The sequence below is a fragment of the Perognathus longimembris genome, chromosome 10 (genome assembly GCF_023159225.1).
Source record: "Perognathus longimembris pacificus isolate PPM17 chromosome 10, ASM2315922v1, whole genome shotgun sequence".
Taxonomy (NCBI): Eukaryota; Metazoa; Chordata; class Mammalia; order Rodentia; family Heteromyidae; genus Perognathus; species Perognathus longimembris.
This window is the reverse complement of record NC_063170.1, coordinates 17,180,363-17,206,766: the sequence shown is the minus strand read 5'-3', so window position 1 is coordinate 17,206,766 and position 26,404 is coordinate 17,180,363. Positions and strand designations below refer to the sequence as shown.

At 37.5% G+C, this 26,404-nt stretch overlaps 1 protein-coding gene across 4 annotated transcripts in view; it reads right to left on the bottom strand.

Moving 5' to 3' along the window:
* The window catches only part of Cdh8 (cadherin 8), a 335,462-nt gene that overhangs the window by 125,618 nt on the left and 183,440 nt on the right, over positions 1 to 26,404 (bottom strand). For all 4 annotated transcript variants that reach the window (XM_048355444.1, XM_048355442.1, XM_048355446.1 and 1 more), the window contains exons 5-7: positions 18,829 to 18,996; positions 14,637 to 14,824; positions 11,148 to 11,401 (exon numbers count right to left, since the gene is read on the bottom strand). In XM_048355444.1, the coding sequence (XP_048211401.1) occupies positions 11,148 to 11,401; positions 14,637 to 14,824; positions 18,829 to 18,996 (610 nt within the window). The remainder of the gene's footprint in view (positions 1 to 11,147; positions 11,402 to 14,636; positions 14,825 to 18,828; positions 18,997 to 26,404) is intronic.

Genomic DNA, 26,404 nt, shown 5'->3' with positions numbered 1-26,404 from the left:
TTCTCTGAAGCTACAAACCTCAGTAGATCATCTCAAACTTGACTTGAACATGGAGCCCATTTGAAAGGCACTTCAACTGGGAACTTTTCTGTTCTCTAGTGATCAAAAGTCAAACATATGTGGTAGATCCAACAAGCCTTTATTTGATGGATGAAATGGAATTCTCTTCAGTTTTTTTTTAAACAGCTGTCTTCTTAAATACACGATATTATACTCCTCTGAAAATCAGATCATCATTTATCAAAGACAAGATTTTAAAGTTTATTGTTTGAAACCAGAATGGAGAGAGATGAGGTAAAGAAAAGGTATAGATGGAATAGTTAACATACATATTGGAACATAAGATGTCAGTCTCCCTTCGCCATGATGCAAAATAGAAGATTTATTTTGTCTTCTCAGTATAATAATGATAAATATCACTGCTTGACTTACACAAGCATCATTGTTTCCTGTGTCAGAATATAAATTTTCTATTGTTTTGTTCTCTGGAAAGAACAAGGACTTTAATAATCAAGAGAGAATAAATAAAAGCTACCTTTAGAAATCAGATAAAAACTTTTCACTTTTCCCCCTCAAGATTTGTATGTCCTCTTAACTCTACTATATCCATTGTTTCAGAATAGTTTATGAACATATTCACTTTGATAGTTACTGATAGATAATACTGATAAAATTTCAGGCAGTTTCATGGGACACTTTGGTATCTGCTTCTGAAAGAATGTAACAAATTTGTATTTAAACAAAAAAAAGATAGCATAGGGTGACAAATATGTGGATGGGAGGTACCTAACAGATCTGAGAGCATAAAACTAGTGGTAAGAATTTAGTAAAATGATTTTCCTACTAACAAGGTTCCAGAGGCATGGAGATGTAGCTCAGTAGTAGAATGTGGGTGCCACATGGGCACTGTGATCATCTAGGTTTTTCTCTAGCAAAGAGGAAATGAGCAGGGGAAGAGGAAAAACAAGATGACAGAAGAGGAAGAAGGTGATGAAGACGAGAAAGAAGAGGATGCGCAAGAGGAGGAATAATAAAGCATAACTACCAATACAGATATTAGCCCTAAAATACTAAATATGCAGGAAGAAAGAGCTACAAAATCTTGTCAGTATTCCTTGCTGAATATCTACTATCTCACTGGAGAAAACACCTTCCTGACTATACTACAGCTGATATTAGGTTTTCATGCGACCTCATGCTTTTAGACAGAGTAACGTGGCTGAAGTCACAGAATTTGTAAAGATCTAGAAATTCAGAGAGGAGATTGGGCTATGATGATCACAGCTTGTGTGATGGTCATCACTAAGAATGGAAGAAGGCAAAGTACAAACAAGAAATCTGTGCCAGAAACACATTTTAAAAGATCCTTATTTGAAGGAGTTAAGCATCACGATACTTGTCTGGTTATCCGAAGATTCATACTGGAAAAGCTATCTCACTTCTGGTAAACTCCATATTTTACTCATCCTTTCTGGGGCCCCATAAGAAATGAAGTTTTCACTGTCACAGCAAGGGTGGGAACAGTCAGTTTTCCTGACTTGTTGCTGTGCTTTTATACAAAGACATTATTTGAATGCTAAAGTTTTCCATGTTATTTTAAGAATCTTACAGCAAGGAATTCTCTGAGACAGAGTAAAAATGCTAGAATGACAAAAGAGCCAATGGTTCGATTTACTGGTAGAAAGCCAAGGTCCCATCAGTCTCTTGTAGGGGTTGACAAACAGGTTTGTAAAGTGAATATTTTAAGTTTGCCAGAAATCCTATCTCTCCCACACATATTCAAGTCTACAACTATACAGCATAGAAGAATGAGGGTGGATCTGTTCAATGAGACATTATTTTCTTAAAAAAATATGTACCAGGCAGAAATTTGCTATGGGTTGGGTTAGTATAATGTGAACTATGCACTAATATCAGTCATTCTTTTTCCTTTAGTGTGCTCCTAGAAATATAAGAGAGAAGAGGCCTTATCATAATCAAAATAAGATACACAGTCTTTTCAGAACAAGTGCCATGATAATTTTTAGGGCTTGATACATCCATGCCCAGAGCACAGATCAGAAGAGTGGCAAAAAATTTCCTTACTTATATGGACATGACTCCGTGTGTGTTCCAGATGCTCTTTTACAGAGTAAGATTCAAAGATTAAATGTGTGGCTTACATTCTCTCCTGCTTAAGAGAGTGCACTGAACTTTCGCAAATTAACTTACCTGGGAGGTCTTGGAACCCACAAATTTGATTTTAAAGTGATTGGACCAAAGTATCTCTAGCCCCAATAATATTTCTGAGAGCAGCATTAAGGAAATGTTGCCCTTGGAGAAAGGCAAACACATACCTATTTTTCAAATTCAGCAGGAGCAGAAGCACTTTTGTATTTATTAAAAAAATGTTTGGCTAAACACTGGTGTGTCGTCTCTATATGGAAAAAATTATAGGAAGATACAATTTTGAGCTAACTGCTAGTGAAGATGCTATTACGGCCACACATAATGAAATAAACCCCTTAGTTATGAATCAGTTATTATATTTCAATGAACTCCAACTGTTTCGTTCTCACTGCTTAATTCCATTCTAGCTCTTGTTATGGTGCCTAAAAAAACCATTTTAACATTTTTCTTGCATGCACTTTGAGCATCAAAAATTCCATCTACAAGTTTTTAGCCTCCTGCCTCTAATTGCTCCACTGGTTGCTCTATCTGCTTTAATAAACAGTATTATCTGGATTCTACTAGTTTTGGAATCCTAAGGTTTGCTCTTTCACATTTTATTTTATTATTCTTCTAAGGAGGAAAATGAGTATTTTCCTATACAGAATGTTAAGATTGAGAGAGAAAAAGAGAAGAAAAACAGGCAGGGGAGGGACGGTGGGGGAGAGAGAGAGAGAGAGAGAGAGAGACAGACAGACAGACAGACAGACAGACAGACAGACAGAGACAGAGAGTCAGAGAGACAGATAGAGACAAAAAAGACACAGAGATTGAAGGTGAGAGAGAGGCAGAGAGAGACAGACAAAGGTACAGAGAGAGAAAGAAGAAAGTGAAAGCAAAGAGGAGAAAGAGAAGAGGAAGAAAAGGAGGAGAGTGATCGCAGAGAAAGTGAAAGAGAGTGACTCAAAGAGTAAATGAGATAGACAGGATGGGAGACTGGTTAAAAAGGAAAGGGAAGAGATGAGGGGAGGGAGGGAGAAGGAGGGAGAAGAGGCACAGAGAGAGAGAGAGAGAGAGAGAGAGAGAGAGAGAGAGAGAGAGAGAGAGAGAGACAAAGTACAAGAAGGACAGGCAAAATAAGGAGAGGGAGAAAGACAGAGAGTTAGAGACACAGAGACCTAGACTAAGAGAAACAGACACAGAGAGGGAGAGAGAAAGCTTGGAAAAAGAGAGGGATAGGAGAGGGAAGAAGGGAAGAAGGGAAGAAGGGAGAGAAAGGAGTGGAGAGGGACTAAGGGAGAGAGAGGAGGAGAGAGACAGGAGGAGGAAGAGAGAAAAGAGAAGGGAGAGAGATAATAACAGGGAGGTAGAAAGGGAGTGAAGTAAGAGGAGAGGGAAGAGGCAGAGGGAGAGGAAAAGAGAAAGAGAAGGAGAGTGATTGGAGGGAAAGAAGAGAAAAGACCAACAGAGAGACAGAGGACAGGGAGAGGGCGAAGTAGAAAGTTAGGAAGGGAAAGAGGATAGGCAGAAGGTAAAATGAGAAGACATTAGACACAGGCCACATTATCTGTAGAGTGACATCTTTCCACTTCAATATCATTGGAGAATTACAATGGACTCTATTCAAATTCCATTAGGATACCCTTCCTACATGGGACCCTAATAATCCATATCTGATTTTCTCTCTCATTTTCAGACAGCCAGACTTACTGTGATAGGTGTAGCTTTCCGAAGCATCTTCAGTCAATGTTTTTACTACATATATATAATATATATGTAAATGAAATATATGCATGTATTGCATATAATATAGATCATATTTTAATACAAATTATCATATATAAATATGTATTATATGAATATATAACATATGCTATATATTATATTTTATATGTATGTGATATCTATACCTATCTATCTATATATCAATAAGATAGAGGAAATTTTCCTTTTTTTAATTTTTATTTTTTCGGTTTGTCTTGGGGCTTGAATTCAGGGCCTAGGCCCTGTCCCTGAGCTCTTTTGCTCAAAGCTAGCACTCTACTACTTTGAGCTACAGTGCTACTTATGGTTCTCTGGTGGCTAACTGGAGATGAGTCTCATGGACTTTCCTGCCTGGTCTGGCTTTGACCCAAGATCCTCCCATCTCAGTCTTATGAATAGCCAGAATTACAGGTGTGAGCCACCAGTTCCCAACTTGAAATTTTTCTTTAAAAAAGAAATGCACAACCAAATAAAAAAAGGAAATTTTATATGAATGGATAAATAAAATTGTGTGAAAAACTGAAGAATGACATGAACACAGAATATCATTGATGTATTTTTAGTTACAGGTGACTGAATTAGGTATAGTGTAATTTTTGAAATAGCATGGGGAGAATTGGTGTTTTAAGCTGGGAAATAAGTGGGATTTTTATCTGGGTAAAAGAATGCAGATATTAAATGACCCTAGTTCAAAAAGAAATGTACTCAACACCTGACTTATATTACTTTAATCCCTCTGTACATCACCTTTACAATAAAAGTGTTAAAAAATGTTAAAAAATAAGATAATACAAGAAAGTCATGTTTGATCCTGGTATACTCGGGAAGGAAAACTATAAGAACTGCTATATATAGGAGATTGGAGTCTTTAAATATTTAAATATAAATCTACCATATGAGTCAGCAATTCCGTTTCTGTGTTTTATCTAAAAGAATTGAAATCAAGATATCAAAGGGATATTAGATCTCCCAGGACCATTACAGTACAGTTCACAATGCCACAATGTGACATCAACCTAAATGTCCATTGACATGTGCATGAGGAAAAAATATGTGGTTTGTAGATATAATTGAATATTATTTGGCCTAGAAAAAAAAGAGAACCTGTAATATTCAATATTGTGGATGAATTTCTAAAACACTACACTAAGGGAAATAAACCAGTAAACAGAGGACAAACACTGCATGATTGCCATCCCATGAAATGTTTAATAGTTAAACAGATCAGAGAATAATGATTGCCAGGGGCTAGATGGCAGGAAAAAATGAAGAGTTGCTAATCAATAAGCATATCTTTAATTATGAAAAATGAATACTTTTAGAAATCTGCTTTGAGAACATTTGTGCCTGTAGGTAAAGAAACTGCACTGTGCACTTAAAATAGTGTAGGAAGATAGTTCTCAGATTAAATGCTCTTACACACACACATAAACACACACACACACACACACTCACACATACACCAGGTCACCAGGTCTTTTCTCAAAATGTAAACTATTGTAAGGCTAAGGAAGAAATCAACCAATACACATTGTACAGCCCAAATTAACATACCAAGTTCTGTTCAGCAGGAAATATTTCCGCTATAAAATCATTTGAAATCATGCCTGTAAGGCGTATTCTTATATAAAAAAGAGCTCATTAACAGCCAGTCTGGTAACTGAGATGCATTATTAAAATGCATGAATACCAAAAGGAAAAAAAAATAATGTGATGCTCTTATGTTGAGTGGGTACTTGTGTTCAAGAGAGGAATTAGGACAACAGAACACGGTGGCCACTGCAATAACGTGCCAACCTCCTAGTCTGCTTACCGAGTGGACCTTGTTCCTACCTTTAATTTAAGCACCTCATTCTAGGTGAATTCTCTGAAAGCAACAGGAAGCAATTACTTGAGAGACAGTCATGGTAACGATCTCAACACCATGCCCACGACAGACTAGAAATAAGTACATGGAGAGGGGCCACAGAGGCTTTACTTGGAAGCATGTGGTTATTTTTAAGACCTTCTCTGTGCTAGAAATAATGGCTTTCAAAACAATACCTGCATATTTTTAAGTGTGCTTGTCAGAAAGTAAGGGTCAGTAGGTGTCAGCTGGCACTATTCCATTCCTGATTCAAGATTTCATAACCTCACAGAGCATACATAGATAGACATGGTCATGGCGGTCAACGAGAAGAAACTTGAATGTAAACACTTCCCCGCAATTACCTGACTGACCACACTACAAAGAGGCCTTACCCTCTTGTGGCTGCACCTCCACTTCCTTCTTCAGAAATCTGCAATTATACTGAACGCTTCCTAATGACTTGAGGGAATAATGATTTATCATAGTACCTTAGTAGGTACTCTGCCTTGTCAAATAAAAATAATATTTCTTCCATTCACCTCCCAGATCACAATCAAGTTCACAGCCAATCATCAGAAATCTGTACAACATTCTGAGAGAGGGGAGCAAGAAGCCCACCCCCCACATATTCTGGTTAAGCCCCAGAAAATATGTTTGTTTTCCTTCTTTCCTGGATATTCACCCAGGCTTTTGTGAGACTGGTAGAAGTAAGTTTTCATTATTTTAATTAAAATTGTTCTTGCTAAATGGCCTAATGAAAGGAAGATGACTCATTGCTCATTGAGACATGGTTTTCAAGGGATACTCAAACCTTGTTCTATTTTGGTTTCTCTCTGTTTCCCAGTTACCATGATGTGAACAGGATGCCTTAGTCACACACTCTCTCACCATGACCACACCACATTATTGAAGGGCAACTCAGAATGGCCAAGCAACTATGGTCTCATACCTCTGAAACCATGAACCATTAGACATGTTGTTTGTTAAATATTGATTAGCTCATGCATATGTCACAGTACAGGAAAGCTAACTACCATATTTATATACACAATTAGTATGCTCTTCACCAGTGTTGAAAAGTTGTTCTTTTTTTTCTTTTTTTTTGTAGGATGTAAGGCTTGAACGCAGGGCCTGGACACTGTCCCTGAACTCTTGGCTCAAGGCTAGCGTTCTACTACTTTGAGCCATAGCACTATATCTAGTTTTTTGAGTGGTCAATTAGAAATAAGAGTTTCACACGGACTTTTCTGCTCAGGATGGCTTTGAACCATCATGCTCAGATCTCAGCCCCCTGAGTAACTAGTATAACTGGCATGAGCCAACAGCACCCAGTTGGTCTTTCTATTCTCTGTTTTCTCCTCTGCTAAATGGAGATGATAGATGAGCATACAATCTCACAATGTGAAGGGATACAATTAGTCTATTCGCACAGGTCCTGACATTTCTTAATCAACCCCTAGTAATAATATTTATAGCAGTAGAGGGAAGATTAAACCAAATGAAGTTAATTATATAGTATTTGGTGTAAAACTTAACAAAACAGATCATTCTATATGTATAGTTAGCCACCTTTAAAAGATGAATCTCAGACAAAAGGAAGTATTCATTTTTAATTTGCATTTCAATAAGAAACTAGTGGTGGCTTACCTTTAATTAACTGGTAATTCCAAGAGAGGCAACATATTATTCAGTAAGTTCATTTAATCACACCAATAACCGTGAGAGGAAGATATATTATCCCATATTGAAGAAAAACCTAGTCTCAGAGAACTCCAGAGACTGACAGTCTTATTCGGACTCAAACAAGATATGATATGAAACTGATTCTGCCTAAGTTCAAAATGTGTTTCCCTTTAAATAATCTACCCAATTTTATTTTATATCACGTATAGACATATGATATATTATACAATGAAATGAATAATGTCTAGTACCAACTATTTGTCTCTGAAACTGCCCATTTTTCTTCTGGAAGGCTATACAGAATCATAGATAAGGATCAGACAAAGAGCATCTTACAACCATTCTAAAATACATGATATTTCTAGCAAGGCAATGACTTCTATGATGTCTTATAAGAAGTTGACCAACCAGCAAATAACTGCATGTTTCACCATGTTGCATGCCACAATAGCGGCCTCTTTCTTGCTGGATGGCAGAACAAATATTATCCAGAACGACAGATTCCTTTCTAGTCAGCATATAAATGACACTAATCCTAAATAAAGAAAACAAGTCCCGCTTAATCTGCCTGCTAGATAAGGAACAGTTCACTACTCTGGTTAGTCAGAAAATTTAATTATCTACTCAAAATTAACCAGTTGCACAGAGACAGAGGAAAGGTGCTCTCCATAAGCCAGCTGGCTGGTTAAGGGAGCTGTAGACATGAAGAACAGATGCTGCAAAGGGCAGTGGATAGTTCTTAACATTCTCATTTCCTGGAGCCAATCCAAAACCTGTCAGGATTGTGTGGGAACCGCCCCTAACAGACACATGAAAGCCCATCCGTTCTTGGGATGGGGCTACAGATTGTCTTGGAAGTGGTACTTGCCTGATATCTATCAGATACTTGGATATGTCTGTGTCATCAAATTGTGCTTTATCTGTCCATCTCTTGGGAATGACTCAGCCTCATATCTCTTTAGCTTGCCTGAAAATGACACAATTTCAAAGCTGGATGGCTATTGTAGCTAAACAGCCTCTAGCCTCCTGAACACCAAACATTGCAAACAGTGACAGTAGCAGCAACAGTAATAATCAATTACCATGAGAAACACTGTTTGATTCCCTGAGGACAGGTATTATTGCTAGTAAATCTACCTCAGGAATCAGTATAATGAATGCATTAGGGAATGGGTAAACGGAAGTGGGGATTTATGAGGCAGGATTTAATCTCAGCTCTCCCAATTCAAGTTCATTATGCCCTCAAAAGTCTCAGACCTCTTCTCTAGCTGATGAACAAAATGTCTCTGCAAATCAACGCCATTCTCATTGGTGCAAAACACATAATGTTAGAAGTTGTGTGTATGATTGCCCTAATATTATTCCTCAGGGTCCATAGTTTGGTGTACTTCTGTGTGCTCTTTGCCTTTAAGAGTACAAACCTTGTCCAGGAAAGGATTGACTCCAAGCCCTACCAGCAGTTTCTCAGTGGCACCAATTTCACTGAGGGCCTTCATATTCTGTCTCTTGCCTGGAGGTGAGAAGATTGTGACAAGGTTGCCTTTCACAAGAATGGAAAAGCATGGAACAAGAATCATTTGTTCATTCAACAAATGCCACTGTCTGTATTCATGTATGCATTCTAGCTGAAAACCCTTGCATAAATCTGAAAACACAGTGGGAAGATGGATGTCCGTGTCATTTTAATTTTAAGGACACTTTCTGTCCTTCATTTAACACTTAAATTTTCATGAATATAGTTATCTTAAGCAAGTAAGGGATGTTCTGTAGATTTAGTTTGCTGAATCTTTCGAACTGCAAATGTTTGAGGGACCATGCCTCAATCTCGCAGGTAGAAAGTTATTCTTAGGTGCTACAGTGGATTCCTTTCCTTCCCTTGCCTTCCCTTGCCTTCCCTTCCCTTGCCTTGCCTTGCCTTGCCTTCCCTTCCCTTCCCTTCCCTTCCCTTCCCTTCCTTTCCTTTCCCTTTCCTTTCCCTTCCCTCCCTTCCTTCCTTCTTTCCTTCCCTCCCTCCCTCCCTCCCTCCCTCCCTCCCTCCCTCCCTCCCTCCCTCCCTCCCTCCCTCCCTCCCTCCCTCCCTCCCTCCCTCCCTCCCTTCCTTCCTTCCTTCCTTCCTTCCTTCCTTCCTTCCTTCCTTCCTTCCTTCCTTCCTTCCTTCCTTCCTACCTTCCTTCCTTTGAAACAACTTCTTTTTGTATTCTCATGAGATGCACTCTTATTTATTATTCTAAATTTAGGAGTAGAGAGTGTTACATAGAAGAAAACATTTCTGGTCTGCAGGGTTGTATTCTCAGCCACATTGTTTTAGCACTCTTGGGAGTTTTTGTGAGTTAGTATATTTATAAATAACAATAAACAGTACTGTCATAATACTCCGTGTATAGATGTGAATAACAGATATTGAGGGGATGGATAGGTTTGGGATAGGTGAATGAGATGATGAAAGGATGATGCTCATCAAGATTCATTGTGCTCAGATGGCATGCTGAACAGAAACCTCTCTGTATTAACAACTTAAAGAGAGTTTAAAATGTGAAAAACTAACACTTCCAGATGACTCACTTTGCCAGAATTTCTTTGAATAAAATACTTCAAATGGTACCTTCACTAGGTATCAGTGCCCTGGAAATTGAATGCATCCTGTCAAATCTCACGTTTAGACATTCCAAATGTGCAAAGTACACATTGACTAGACAATACTTTCAAATATATTCTTCCACTGAGTTTATTCTTATTTCCCTTTCTCCCTCTCCCTCCTCTTCTTCTTTCCACTTTCTCCCTACCTCTTCATCCTCTCCAACTATTTCTGGTAAATATTTGAAAGCCACACTCAAACATATCATTAGCCAACATGCCACTCTCGAGGACCAGCAAACAAGATACACATGTTCAGTTTGTTTCCAGAAGGTAGACACATAGCTGGAGTACCTGTCTTGTCATTTCAGTGACTGCTAAAAGGAAAAACAATGTATAAAGTTCAATAGGAAAAAAAGTTAAAATTGGGCCTCATTTCTAAAACATGCAGAAAAATTTAACAAAAGATTACTTGTCATCCTTGAAAAAATTCTGAACATGGAAACTACAAGCAAATGCTATTTTTCAAACAACAGAGAAAGGTTTTATTTTTTTATATTTTTTGGCCTAAGACATATGAAGCCAAACATGCTGACCTGTTAGAAATGCCCATGAACTGAGAAGAAGATGATTTCCAAGTCAAATAGCAAGTCCAGAAATAAGAGAGGAAGCTCTAAACACATTGATACAGTGGTTTCATGCATCTACCTTCTAATATGTAATACACTTTCACTCTCAAAGGAGACAGAATACAAACAGGCAATGCCTCCTCTTTCAGTATTGAAAAAAAATGTAAAAAATACAAAGATCCATACAAATACGCTGGAAAATCTTTGCAAATTTTCATTTTCCTTAAGTTTTCCAAGAATTTGAATAGTAGGATTGTGTTGATATTCCTGGCTCAATACATTGCATTTAGCTTTTAGAAGGTACATATATTCGTGTACAAATGTACACAAACTCATCTATATACACAAATGCCCAAACCAGTATATTAATATTGTACCAAATGCCTGCATTATGTGGGAGTGGTCCCAAAGGCAAGAATGTAGAATACATATGTGATGGCATTTTGTACTGCTCACTTGTCATTTGAGACAATCAATATTTGATTTAAAAGGAGAAATACCTTATAGGGCTGGAAGTGATATCAGGGTCACGAGCAGTCACTTGGCCAATTACGGAGTTGAGAGCCGCGTTTTCATGAACTTCGAGGAGGTAAGTTGGTGAAGAGAAGACCGGAGGCTCATCAGCGTCTTCAACAACAATCTTCACAGTGGCGGTATCTTTAAAAGGTCCCCTACCACTGAATCGTGGATCAATATGGACATTGGCTGCCTCTACCTTCAGCGTATAGGATTTTTTGGTCTCGAAGTCCAGCGGCTGTTAAGAAATGACAAAGATAAATGCTCTTCATTAATGACCCCAGGAGCAGAACAAATAAGGAAATACTGATGGATGAATTTTTTGTGCATTTAAGCCCATTTGTGTGTCTTAATGAGATCCATTTCTCAGACACCGCCCCCCCCCAGATCAACCAGTAAATTCTACAGGCATTTATTGATATCGGTTTATTATACAAGCCTAGTGAATCTCATCTCCTATTGTTTCCGTTTGTGTTGCCCCTTTCACTTGGAATTCACAAAAATATTCACAGTCATGAATTGTGCCATCAAAATTTCACTTCAGAGTCATAATAAAATTTTACTAGTTATGGCGTGACCTGCATACTAATCAGCTAGTTAAATCAGCTAGTTAAATCGTGCCTCTGTCGGTAGGAGATAAGGCAGCAGTGAACACAATCTCTATCTGGGAAGAATATTTAATCACTTCTCCAACAGTGTGTGAACTGTAAAGAAGTAGAAATGATCATTGTTTGGTCCAAGGAGACATTAGGAAGCATCATTTAGCACTAATCCAAACAAAGAGTGTTTTCTTATTCCATTTCCAAAACATTGCTTCTCTGCTGATCATGTAGTAGAAATGAGGTTTATTACTTTTTAGAATATTCTTAGAGAGTTCTTATTATAAGTACCAACCTGCTATGGAGCAAGTGGGCAGATAAAGAGATAATCTATGCAGAAACAAGCTACTTCTCTTTATACTTGAAGAAAGAGTAAGGATAGCATAAATAGATAACACAAGGTTTGAGTGTGCCCATAGGAATTGCAAAAAAAAAAAAAAAAAAAAAAAAAGGAATGAGGTGAAATAACCTCATCACTGCATTACTGGTGAGATATCTTACGTATTAATACTCCATTCCATCACAATCAGAGAGATGTTTTGTCCGTGACATATGTAAATAAAATTAGATAAAAGAACAGAGCTCCCTTTTATAAACCAGCTGCTAGTTCATATGAAAACACTTGTTGGCTAATACTTGGCATCTTATAATACTCCAGATTCTAAGAATATAAGGCTGTCAGGATGCAAGGAGATGGATGGTTCATGCCTGCATTACAATCTCTCGTAAGACCACAACATTAAATCTGTAATGCAGATTAAAGGAAAGCATAGGAATCTAGAAGACAAACAATACCACTGGAGTCTTTCAGATTTTTGTGTAAATTTAAATATGTATTCTTATTTCAAAATTCTCTGTTGATATTTTACATTTAAGTACAGATATCAAATATAAAAGGGACTCAACTTCCCCACCCCTGAATACTTTCTGGTGAACAATGCAAATACTTGCTCCCATGTTGATTCTGAAATGAGTGCACACTTCTATACCCATGAATAGATGATAACATGTAAGCATATTTCCAAATTACCATTCACCACTACTGTGACAATTTTGCAGAATTCAAGTTCTTCTCAAACACTGTTCTACATAATAGACTACATTTGAATGTTAAAGTTTTATTTTGCTAGGCAAAATTGTATATATTTATGAGGGATGATAAGAGGTTTTGATACATGTGAATATTGTAGATTCCATCAATCTAATTCTTGCGTCCGAGACCGCATTAACATCAGCTTTTGATGGAAGGGGGAATATTAATAAATCTCTCTTTCTATACAGTAGCCTTTTGTGTTCAAGGTGTTCTAAAGTATATTATTGAAGCTCATTGCTACAGCCAGATCCTCTAGACCTTCTGATCACCATCTTCCCTGTCCCCAGTCTCTGTTGACTTTGTGGGATCAATTTCTATCATGTGTCATTAAAAATATTAAGAAAAAAAAAGGCTGAGGACCAACCAGTCTGTGCCTTGAGGGAGAAGTGGGGATCCCCACAGTTCATCCCCTGATTTACTTTAACAATCATGCCAGACCAGGAGGTTTCCTTGCGAGGATTACCTATTTGTTTATAAATTCAACATAATGGAGCATGCACAAACACTTCAATGTCCTTAGTATTCTACTAGGTGTAGGAAGTGGGCCTATAAATTGTAGACATATGAATTCCTATTCTCTAAAGTAAATTCACATGTTTCTTGGTAACACTGTGCACAACATATGTTTCCACGTTTAGGAATCACAGTGAATAAAAACACAGCAAAGAGCTAATTGTTTCAATGTAGAAAAACACCTTATGGCAGCCAAAGATAGCAGTTAATAAAAACAATAAAAGTGATATTAGGAATTATTAGCCGAGGAAAATGTGATTCTGAGTTCTTCAGTAATTGACTCAAGTATAATTACACCGCAAAGTTATTTCAAAAGGGGGTTTTAAAATACTTTGCAACTCTTCATTCTGAACTCCAGCCAGGATCCCGATACAAAGATAATCTTTCTCAAAGTTCAAATGAATGCCATTATTTTCTCCAGCATTGATTTTGTACATTATTGTTCCATAAAAACATATCAAGAAAAGTCCCATTTTCCCATTGTTAATTTCTCTCGAGCTCAGGCTTCTCATTCTAGCTACTTAGAAGGCTGAGCTTTAAGGATTGCCTGTCCAGGCCAGAAAGTCTGAAACACTTTTAATCTCCAATTAAACACACACACACACACACACACACACACACACACACACACACACGACAGATGTGGAGGTGTGGCTCAAATGGTAGCTTGCCAGTCTAGAGTATACAAGAGTCCAAGCAAGAGCAATAGGCCCCAAGTTGATGGCTCAGTACTCGAAAAACAAAAGCAACCCAAAAGAACTTGAAGAAATGTCTGGGCATGGGGGAGAGATTCCAGGAATCCAGAGAGCAGAAATCAGAATGATATGAGAAGACTAAGAGCTAATGAGCTTATCACCTCTGTGAGACAATAAGAACTTGTTCCAACAGAGAATCCTCTTAAACCCCTAAGCTATATACCCTGATGTTGTTTCCTGATATAGTATGAACTATCCACTTTGTTTCTCCATTGGTTGAGGATTCCTTTAAAGTTGTGGCCTTTTCTACATGGCTTCATACAAAGTAACTTCTGTGGCTTAGAGAACATCATCTGAGAAGGTAAATAGCAGATGAGGGACCAGGTCATCATAGTAATTATCTACTGGAGCACACATGACATGCCAAGTTAACCTAAAGGACTAGATATGCTAAGCGGGAAACCTAAACGTCAACTAGCTCTATGATTTGGTTGGTTTACTCAACTCACTTAAACTTCAAAAACCAAGTTTCACAGGTAATTTTGAAAATGAATTTAATCTTCCTCAGCTTACCTTTCTCAATCTTATTATGCCATCCTGGGCCTGAGCATCAGAAGTGATCTCAAAGAGTGCTGTTCCATCTCCATCGATGATGTCATATGAGGATTGAGCGTTTTCACCAATATCCTGGTCATTGGCCTTGACCCTTCCAATTGCAGTGCCAAGAACCACATCTTCAGGTACTGAAAAGTGATACAGACCTTTGGAAAGGAGAGAAACATTCACTGGTTGGAATGATAAAGATTTATGGAACACCTCCCTTGTGCTGGACATTTCAATAGATATTACCAAGTCAGTGATAGGAAAGACAGAAATCTGTATTTCCCCTATGAAATGTGCAATCTTTTAAATAAATCAGAGAGAAATATTCCCCTAAAGTAGTGAATTCTTGTCAAGATTCTTCTGAGAGGAGGAACTTATGCAACCTTACATTATCAAGAACATCTTTGGTGAAGCTTTTTCAGAATATTAGTGAGTCTGTGGGGATGTTGTTTTCACTTTGCCTTATAATCACACGGTCTGCCCATGGGGATATATGCTGTTGCCCAACATAAAATATTAGGCTAATTTCAGCACCAAAAGATGCCATGTGTAACACACTGAAAGTCACTTTTATATTTACAATCTTTCAGACCAGTTTTGATAAAATCCAATTACTACATTTCTGCTGTGCCCTGAAGCAAGCTCTTCAGACACATGAAACACTCTTCATTACTAAAGGATCTCATTGCTCTGAAGACGAACATCCCTACCTTGAAAACTCCCTAGGCAAAATACAATTACAGTATATTTTCATTCTCCCATGGGGACAGTAAAACGTGTCTAATTAGTGGCATTTGTCCTATTTTTTTTTTTATTCAAATCATTGGGTTGGGATGTGCCACTTGCTTTCACTGATGTACTGGAAACTGGTGGTGCTCAGACTGTAATTCCCTGGTCATTATCACTTTGTCATTTATCTGTCCTACCTCTATAAAAGCCAACTCCTACTTTGCTTTGTCTAAAGGTATGTACACTTGATTTTACCCATTGCTTGGCAGGCAAAGAAGCCATCAAACATGCCCAAGACTTAGTACATAAAATCTGGAACTGCTACTTTCTCTGGCAGAATAATTGAGTTACTTCTTTTCTTTTACTTCTTTCTAATCCTCCATGTTTCCTCAATTTGATAACGCTGTTGTGAGCCACTGTATGACTACAGGAGTACCACAGTAGTAGACTGGATCATGCACATATCTCTGTCTCTGTTTCTGGCTGCCTCTCTGTCTCTGTCTCTCTCTGTCTCTCTGTCTCTCTGTCTCTCTGTCTGTCTGTCTGTCTCTCTCTCTCTCTCTCTCTCTCTCTCTCTCTCTCTCTCTCTCTCTCTGATGTTTCCTTGGCAAAGTTAAATCATTTATGCTTAATTAAAAAAAAAAAAAAACACCACCAAACTCACTATTCTGATGAACCCAAACTCAGACAAGCAGGTCATTCCATTCTCTTGCAATTACAAAGGAAAAGTAAGCATTTAATTAACTGTAAGCACAAAAGGAAAAAAACTAAACATATATAACACCACCTAATTCTTGTTTGAACTCAATCACTGGAGGCCTTGGGTACAGTCATTTTTTATTTTGCCCAATGTAACAAGATTGGTTTAGTAAAGGACTTAAGTATTTTCCAAAAATGAACAGCTAAATGTTAGTGAAATAAAATTTCCCAGAATTTTACAGGCAAAGAGCTGGGGAACCAAAGCATTCTCCAAATAGTTTTACCCTAAGGTAGGCAACGAAATTTCTGGTGTCAAGCAGATCTCTCCCAAATCTCTCGTAATTGGTGTGTTATTTGAATTTTCTTCAAACACTATGTTTCTGCTAACATTGGAGACTGTCCCTCTACCTACATTTATTAGGTAAATAAACCATCTTGCACACTTACCCTAGTACCAATTCTATGTCAGCTAACTTTGAGGAAAAAGAAACACAAACCAAAAACAACAACAACAAAAAAAAAAACAACAACAGTGGTGCAGTTCCTACCAAATGGTATTCTATTTCTCTTCATCTGAATCAGTGTGATCAAAACTAATAGTTATAAAAGCAAATAAAGGAATATATCCTGAATCATCTCTTGCTTTTGAACAGCTATACTATTTTCTTTTTCTGAGAAAGAAAGAGTTGCATATGACTGCATTACCTGTAAAGGCAACTGGGAAAGAAATAAAGTCTGAGGGAAACAGATAGAAAAAATTGTGCTTTTTCAATAATTTTGTGAAGAAAGGACTGAATTGTTCAATTTATGATTTGGCAGCTATAAAAGTTCAATAGTTCTTCCTTTTATAATTTTATTTTTAATCTTTAAGTAGTTGTACAAAGACGTTGCCATTTAACAATGTAGTATGTGAATACAATGAATCTTAATCAATGTCACCCTTTTCATCATCCTTTTTCATCCCTCTCATCTCCACTCTTCCTTCAACTTCCTTAATTTTGTAAAATGTGCATTGAATTTTATGAATACATCTTCTCTATTCTTTCTGCCTTGGAATTTCTAAATTGATAAATTCTCAAATTATTATTCTCAGATAAAGTCTCAACTTATATCAAATGTCTCACTTTCAAACTCTTTTGTGGCCTCAGCCCCTCTCCTATAAGCAGGTCAAAATTTTATTTTCTCTTACTTCACTTGTACAAATTCAATCACTCCACTTAAAACTTAAAATATGTTCCTGTCTTCCCAATGATTATATAATGGAGATTATGGTATTTTATGTATACAAATACAACTGATTTCTGCCTAAACAAACTCTCCAATACTCTGTTACAATAATTTCCTCTCCTTCTGTGCTCCAGCTACTTTACAATAATTTCTATTCCCATACAAGATCTCATACCTTGCAGATAAACCTACAGTATAGGTTTCTGGGTTATAAGGATGTTTTGATACAAAAATCATCTCCTCTGAAAGATATTTGCATTATTCAGTGAAACAGTCACAATAGCCATGTAATTATCTGTGAGTTTAGTAACAAAAGATTGGGTAAAGAAGTTATGATTTGTATGTAGAAGAAGTTTTGATTATGTGTACACACAAATAGATTGATAGATGATAGATAGATATCTGTATAGGCGTATAAACTGGAGTATTATTTAGCCTTAAAAAGGATATTTCCACTTAAATCATCACTACCTAAAGGATATCATACGAATTCAAAACAACTGGACAGAAAACAATGACATCTTTTAAGGAGTGAGTACCTATACAGGGGGCTTAGGATCATCGTCTTTGACTGCAACGTCCAGTCTCCTGCCTTTGCTTTCCCTTTGCTACAACTACTCCCACTCATCCTTCATATCTCAATTCAATGAGTCATCAGGTCATGAAGGCCTTATGGAATCAATTCTTTACGTCATGATACTTGAATGCTCAAAAGTAAAAACATTTTAGGAGAGCAAATGAAAGTTTGACAAAAATTATGGTCCCTAAGATGCATGGGCAGGAGATGCTTAAAAGACTGTAGATGTTTTCAAATCAGAGAGGACAACTTCACCATGGTAGAGTTGAATCCATGTTCACCATTGTTTGACTGAGAGGTAGAGGAGGCTGGTATGTATTTTATGCTAAATTGGCCAAATTGATGTGGGAGTTTCCAAATAAGACACCAGAGATTTATACAGAAAGACAGTTGATAATGAATCAATAGCTGAACTACATTTTTATCATACTCTAAAACTCATTTGAATAAGACTCTTTTGTGGGTTTTTTTTTTTTTTGGTCAGTTTTCGGACTGGAACTCCAGGCCGGACACTGTCGTTAATGTCTCTAAGCTCCTCTGCTCAAGGCTAGTGCTCTACTACTTTGAGCCACAGCTCCACTTCTAATTCTCTGGGGGTTGATTGGAGATATGAGTCTCACAAACTTGCCTCCTTGGGATGGTTTTGAACTAGGATCCTCAGATCTCAGCCTCCTTAGTAGCCAGGATTATAGGCCTGAGCCACTGGTGCCCAGCTCATTCAGACCCTTGTTTCCTTGCTATCTACTTGATATTTGCAAGTGTTCTCCTAGCCTTCAGATCTTTAAAATGAGAGATAAGTGTGATAGACAGGATAACTGATTGCTATTAATCATAGGAGCAATAAGTACTCAATTGTTGCTTTCAGGCTTTAGAAGGTCCCTAAAAACATAAACCCAAGGGATACTCGTGTAGTAACATCCATTCACTTACTCTGTGCAAATTTTGGAGGATTGTCATTCACATCGGTTAGGGTGACTGTCAGTGTGGTGGTTCCAGACAGGCCACCAGAGTGTCCACCCATATCTTTGGCTTGAATCACAACCAGGTACTCCTCCTTGGCTTCTCTGTCCATATTGGGCAGGGCAGTTTTGATAATAGCTAGAGGAGGAAATATAAATGAAAAATGGTTTTCAGGCAGAGAGATTATTCAGCAATGAATGTGTGAATCAAACGTACAGACATTCCACACCCTCCCCAGCCCCAACACCCACACATGCACACACATTTATGTGCACAGATCAACTGCCCACTCAGATAATTTTCTGTTTTCTGTTGACATTTCACTGCTGCGTATCTGTGATGTCAACACTGAGAAAGACCGTGATCATAGACATTTATAGATAGCTTTACAAAAGAAAAAAAATTTGTAATGCATAAAACAGCAACTTGTGAAAATACACTTTTAAAAGTATACTGCCTACAAAATTAAAGTATAAATCATAACTCATACTCATTCACCAGGAAAACCCTAGAAGTGAAAGAATGCTACAATTTATTACAAACCCCAATTCCCCTACAGGATGAGTAAATAGACAAAAAGCTCAAAAGCTCTGAAGCCAAAGACAAATTATTCTGGAACACACAAATACATTAGAAAGATCAAAGAAATAAATGCATCATTAGAATAAACTCAAATAAATAAAATACCACTCAGAACTTATAAGGTCAAGTGTCTCAATCCTAAGAAGATACTGTTCAAATACATGCACAATTTATTGATTTAGCTACATCTTGTCTAATGCAAAATACAAAAGTAAAACACAAGTGCAAAATAGGAGAAAATTGCCACTGTAATGTCTTACTGATATTTCTTGAGAAACAAGTAGGCTTCTATGTTTCATGAGTAATTTAATGTTATCATGAAATATTGAAAGTTGAATGTCTGACGTTCTTTAGAAAATCTTTATTTAGTTTTCTACCTTTATACCATTCCTCATAAACAATTATCACTGTGTAGTATATTAAAGATGTTATATGTATATACACATATCCAACCATTACATGTCTATACATATATGTAATTCTAGCTACTCAAAAGGATGAGATATGAAAATCAGTGTTCAAAGCTAACATAGACAGGAAAATCTCTGAGACTGTTATCTTCAAGTAACCAACAAAAATTCCCGAAGCAGGGGTGGGGCTCAATTGGTAGACTTCCAGCTTTGAGCCGAAAAAGCTAAAAGACAGTACCTTGGTCCTGAGTTCAAGCCGCATACAGACAGACACAGACACATACACAGACACACACATACAGACACACACGCACACACACACTATATGCAATGATTTTTCTCAAGTTCTATACACTTGACCTTTCAGGCTATTTGAGGAAAGAATTCCTGTAACTTTCTCAGATTTAGAGCAGAATCAGATGCAGTATTCTCATCATTGTAATATATTGTGAGAATGGAAGTCTTTAAAAAGAACTTCACTGTGATGTCTCTCAGTCACTAGGATGTAAAATACTGTTATGGCTCAGTTGAAAATAGCATACTCGTGTTCCTGTTGCTGAGTTTTATCAGAATAGCAGTGAAGTAGCACAGTTGGAGGAGAAGGGGCTCTTGTTTAATCCAACAGGAGAAAAATACTCTATGGATCTCCACCAATTACAGAATTTCCTGTGCCCTCCAATGTTGATAAACACTGTTCCTTACAACTTAGCTTACAAGTTTATTGACAAGTTTGGTTCCCCTATGAATGCTCCTTCATAATTGAAATCAAGCAAGTTTGGTTTCTTATCTTATTCTCACACTTCCTGGTGTTGTTGAAAAAAAAGAAGAAATTAGGAAACCCACCAGGACTCAAAATTCTACCCCGTTAAATGAAGACAATAGGCAGGCTTTCATGGTAGGTATGGTAAAGTTATATAAAATGATTGCCCATTTCTGGTTACATAGTACTTGCCTACCCACAGTTTCCCTTTTCTTCCACTGGTCCCTCTCCAACTATACTGTGTGAATATCACCATGGTAGTCAGAAGGCTGAGCGTTCTCCACTCTTTTGTTCCAGGTCCACTAGTGATTCTCTCTTCTTATTCTTTAGCATGGACAAGTGACCTAATTGATGGTTCACTCCACTGATTTCTGGTGGTTTGTTAGATTTCACTAACACAGGTTACTCTAGGAGATTGTAAAACTGGAACAGCAGCCTTTCCACAAATCATGAATCACTTGTGTTTGCTATTTCTACATACTTGTATAGCAAAACTCCAACTCCCATCCCCAAATTGCCCCATTCCTTTGTTCTTCCAACCACTACAGTGACTGTGGTACATCTTTTGGGATGTTTTAATTGATATTGTTCTTAAGAATTCTATGCTTTTGCTTTAACTCTTCAAATACACCATTTGTGCCATATATATATGTATATATATATACATATATATATCCAAATGCCACATATTATGGAAGGACATCCCTTTTAAACAGACATTTACACTGCACAAGTATTTAATTCAGCATTATAAGGTGTTATGGTTCAAAGATTAGCACCTAGAGAAGTAGAGCAAGAATATTTCCTTAGCTTTAAAATTAGAAATAGTCCTACTAAGTTAAATGGGCTCCTTGAGTGGACCTATTGGCAAGCTGCATATATCAGAAGAGTCTTGGCTCTTCTCATTCTCTTCTCCAGCTTTGGAAGTAGCTTCCCTGATTGCTAAGGCAAGCAGAGATTGGCTTTTCAGGACCTGTGACATGCTTAATTGCCTGCTTATAGTTCAAGATGCATAATGAACAATTCTTTCTTGCCTTAGCCCACACTGCGTCTGGGCTCAGCCCACAATTAGAAGCCCTCAATATCAAATCCAAGACAGAATTTCTGGAACCTTTGATTTACCATCTTGTGGGTATGAAGGCAGGATAGGAGAACCCAAAAGAGCTCCAATCTTTCTATTCTTTTCTTTGTGTCGGTTTAACTGGGAAATTTTTCAGTGCTACTCCAAAGATTATCCTCTCACTTTGGTAGTTATGACAAGGTAAAAATAAACTTCAAAAAGAGTGGATTAAAATTGCCTTAAGAAGTTCATTTGTTTCTCCTGCTCTGGCTGATTTTTCTCATAAGCAAAAGCAGTTTGAGAAAACGTCGCTATTTTAAAAATCATATAGAATATATCTCTCTTTTCTCTTTATATTTTTTCACTTTTTCTGTTCTTTTCTTCTGTTTGTTTTTCTTCTTCCTGTCTATTTTGGCAGTATCGGGTTTTGAAGTCAAGACCTTACATTTGCTTATCAAGGTTCTCTAGACTTCTTTCACTGATTATTTTGAGATTAAAGCCTTGCTTTTTGTTGTTGTTATCATGGCTGGACTGTCTAGAATGTGCTCCCCCAAATTATATTTCTTGCCCACAGCTATAATGACAGGAACCTGTCACCACACCCATCTCCTTAAGTTGTATTGGAGTCTGGGGCAAATTGCTGTGCCTAGCCTGTCCCAGAGTTGTGATCCTTCCCATCTCAAGCTTACCAAAGAGCAGAGATGGCAGGATCATGCCAGTGAACTCCAGCTCTTGGTTGAGAAGAAGTCTCAAGCATTTTGCTTGACTAGGCTTGAACCATGATCCTCCAAACTCAGCCTCTCTAGTAGTTCTTCTTTTCTTATAGAGGTAAACAAACAGTAATGCTCATGATCATCACATGTGCAATATCCTTCTCAATAATCAGGGGCATGATCATAGGGGAATGATCAGGAAATCAATAGCTTCCTTTGCATTGGCCAGACAAGGCAAGGATATAGAATATATAGAGTACATACACACACAAACACACACACACACACAAGCAAGCTGTACAACAAATGTATTATTAGTAAATTTACAAATTTATTATTATTAGTAAAATTATTTGATAGGTTAGCTGGGTGCCAGTGGCTCACTCCAGTAATCCTAGCTACTCAGAAGACTGAGATCTGAGGATTGCAGTTCAAAGCCAGCCTGAGCAGGAAAGTCTAAACTCATCTCCAACAAACTACTTACAAAAGCTAGAAGTGGTGCAGTGACTCAAGTCATAATGTGCTTGCCTTGAGCAAAAGGAGCTCAGGGACATTGCCCAGACCCAGGTTTCAGAGCCCCAGGATCAGCACAACAACAACAAAACCTCAAAGTTCTTTGACACAGATATTTGATAACCTCAAAATCAGGAAAAAAAAAATCTTAGGTATTTTTTTTCTCTACCATAGAAATTCCAAGTGCCTTTGAGCCAGTACAGCTGGTAAAACCAGCTTATGACACTTTCTGCCTCTGATTTTCAAAACTTTTGAATTCAGTGTTGGTTCTAAATTTTGTGTTTAGATTTTCCTACAACCCTGTATTTTTAGATAAAACACAAGAAATCCCCAAGACGTATTTTTTTTCTTTAACAGTGTAAGACCCTCATAGCTTGCCATTACTGGTATTTAAGGAGAAAAGAAACTGGCTTCAATTGTTTGACTAATGTATCCCACGGCCTCATGTTGAATGCAAGATTCATATTTGATTGGTGCTATTTTAGGAGGTGAAGAACACTGGGAAGGTAGAGCCAAACTGGAGGCCAGAGGTCCTCCTGTCTGTAAAGGTTATACCTGGTCCTAGATCCCTTTCAGTTTCTCCCTAATTTGTGTCCACCATTAGGAGAAAAGCTTCCTCCTTCACTACCCACCCACCCCCGTGGTATTCCAGCTAATTTTATGAGGTCAAGGACTCATAAACTGAGTCCTCTGAAATTGAGAGCTAAGTAAATATTTCCACCCATTCAGATGTTCCTTCTAGTCATAGTTTTGAAAATCTGACTGACACACTGGCTTGGTTGGACTAACAATAGCATTACCTGCGTAGTAGATTAGGATGAGAAATGAAACAATTATCCTTTAGGAGAGTTTCTGTAAAACTCCATTAAAAATCTAATCTAATTAGATAATTAATGAAAACACTCACTCCCCAAGAGTTGCATTCAATGGAAATTTCAAAGCAGCACTGGGGAAAGTAGAAATGTAAGAGATTGGAGGTGAAAGGTGTCAGGAGGATTAAGTGCAAGAGGGATCATCTTGCCCTGAAATCAGCATTGATTACTCTGCTGTGAATAGACTGATGTGCTTGATTTTCTGGTATTTAAAAGACATGGTTTTATCTTCCCTTTATTCAATCAAATGGAGATTTCCCTAGTGCAAAAGTTTAAGAATATAAATCCTAGCCTGACCTAAGTTCTCCCACATGCTAAACATCTGTTCCTTACATCTCATCATCTAGGGAGTACTTCTGATTGGAATCCAGTCTCAGACATCTCAAAAATTTAAAACTTGTATGTGTGTTTTCTTCCCATTGTCTTTAGCATTATCATTTGAGAAGCATTTTGCGTCCGTCACGAAGGCTTCTTCTTCTTCGTTTTTTTTTTTAAATAATTTTTATGATCTCACCAGATTGAGAGACGCCACAAGAAAAGGCAAGGGATGCTGATTAACTCTTTTGTCATTTTGAAGGCTGATTACTGTAATTCACTTCTTGCGGGTCTCACAGATTGTGCTGCTCAAAGATTGCAGTTGATATAAAAATGCTGTGCTAGACTCCTCTTTTGAATAAGTCTTGTTGAACATATTATCCCTGTTATGAACTCCTCGCTTTGCTATCCTTAGAAACCCTCCCGATCCAATGTGCAAGCATTGTCTTACTCCCTGTGCAAAAGGGCCTTTCAATTATGAGGTTAAATGGTGCTAAATCACAAGAGAGAAGTCCTTTGAGGGGTTCACATGCCACACCCATGCTTTGTCTTGACTGTGTGATTTATTCTATGTGTAATATATATGAAATGTAAGCTATACACAACTAAGAATGATGCAACACATGCACACCATACCAGCTACTAATAATTCATTACTAATAGCTAATAAGTGCAACATTTAGCCAAATGTGTTAGGGAATCATTCAGCTTTCACATTGCTAAAAGGGAACACTATTTTCTCTACCTTCTGACTTATCTCTATAAATTAGATAGGTATGTAGGTGATAGAGAGAAAGAGAAAAAGAGAGAGAGAAAGATGACAAGTAGACATAAAGACATACAGGTGGAATTTCTTGGGTTTGGAGTCTACAAATTATTTAAGGCTTATATAAAAATACCATGCTATTTCATATGAGATATGAGCATCTGTGTGGAGTTATGGAACTAGTCCTCTGTGTATACTAAGAAATATTGTACAGGCTGGGCATGGTAGGTGGCTTATTACTTTAATCCAAGTTACTTGGGAGGGAGATACTTAGAAAGTGTGATTCAAGGTAAGCCAGGAAAAAGTGTGTGAGACTACTTTACCAATTTAAAAATGGTGGTGCACCTGTCATCCTAGATATGCAGGAAGCATAAATTGGAAGACCATGGTCCAAGAAGGCCTAGGAGAATGTGTGAGTGGTTATTAAAAATGTAAGTAAAGCAAAGGAGACTCAATCATGGCTTCAAGTGAGAGAGTGGATGCAAGGTAAATGTGTAAACTCCTGGGTTCAAATGCTCAGTAGTCTCAAAAAGAGGAAGAAGTAGAAGAGGGAGAAATATATATATCTCTGTGTGTGGTATGTCCTGTATCTTGGTAAAATGTAACACTTTCAATGGGAATATAAATGGTCAAAGGAATCAGACACCAAAAGTTTATACTTAGTCATGCTGGGAAATGATTGGAATCACAGGAAAGGTTATAAATATGTATCTGGATGTCCAGGTAAGTGGATACACCTGAAGATCAGCCCCAGCAAGATTACCGTGGCTGTATTTCAAAAAAAAGCTAACATGGTGATGCATGATTAAAATGTAGCTACTCCGTTTGGGAAGTACAGGTCTGAGGATCAAGTTCGGTAGCTCAGTTGAGCATAGGGATAAGATTGTATCTGTAAAACAAAGTAAAAGCAAAAGAGAGTAGGGTATTGAATAAATAGTAGAGCATTGGCTTGGTAACTACAAGGCCTGAGTTCAGTTCTTAGTACTACAATAAAAATAACAAAAAAAAGCTATCTGGTATGCTTTGACCAAATATTTCAATATTTCAAGAAAGAAGAACTCACTCTAAGATAATCATTTTTTTTCAACTAATGCTTCAAACTTTTAGATTTATATGTTCAGGTTTCTATACAATATTTTCATTTTTATTACATTTTATCTTTAATTTTACCTAGAAATATGTTATTTCCAATTGAAAATATTATCAATGGAGAAACAATAAATGATTGGTTATAATTTTACAAGTAAAAGGCATGCAGAACTAAGCAGGCATTAAAAAGTATGGCTGGGAAAATGGCCTAGGGGTAGAGTACTTGCCTCATATACATGAAGCCCTGGGTTCGATTTCTCAGCACCACATAAAAGGCCAGAAGTGGCGCTGTGGCTCAGGTGGCAGAGTGCCAGCCTTGAGCAAGAAGAAGCCAGGGACAGTGCTCAAGCCCAACTCCAAGCCCCAGGACTGGCAAAAAAAAAAGTGTGTCCTAAATCCAGCAACAGCCTGTAATACTAGCAACTCAGGAGGCTTAGTTCTGAGGATTGCAGTTTGAAGCCAGCCG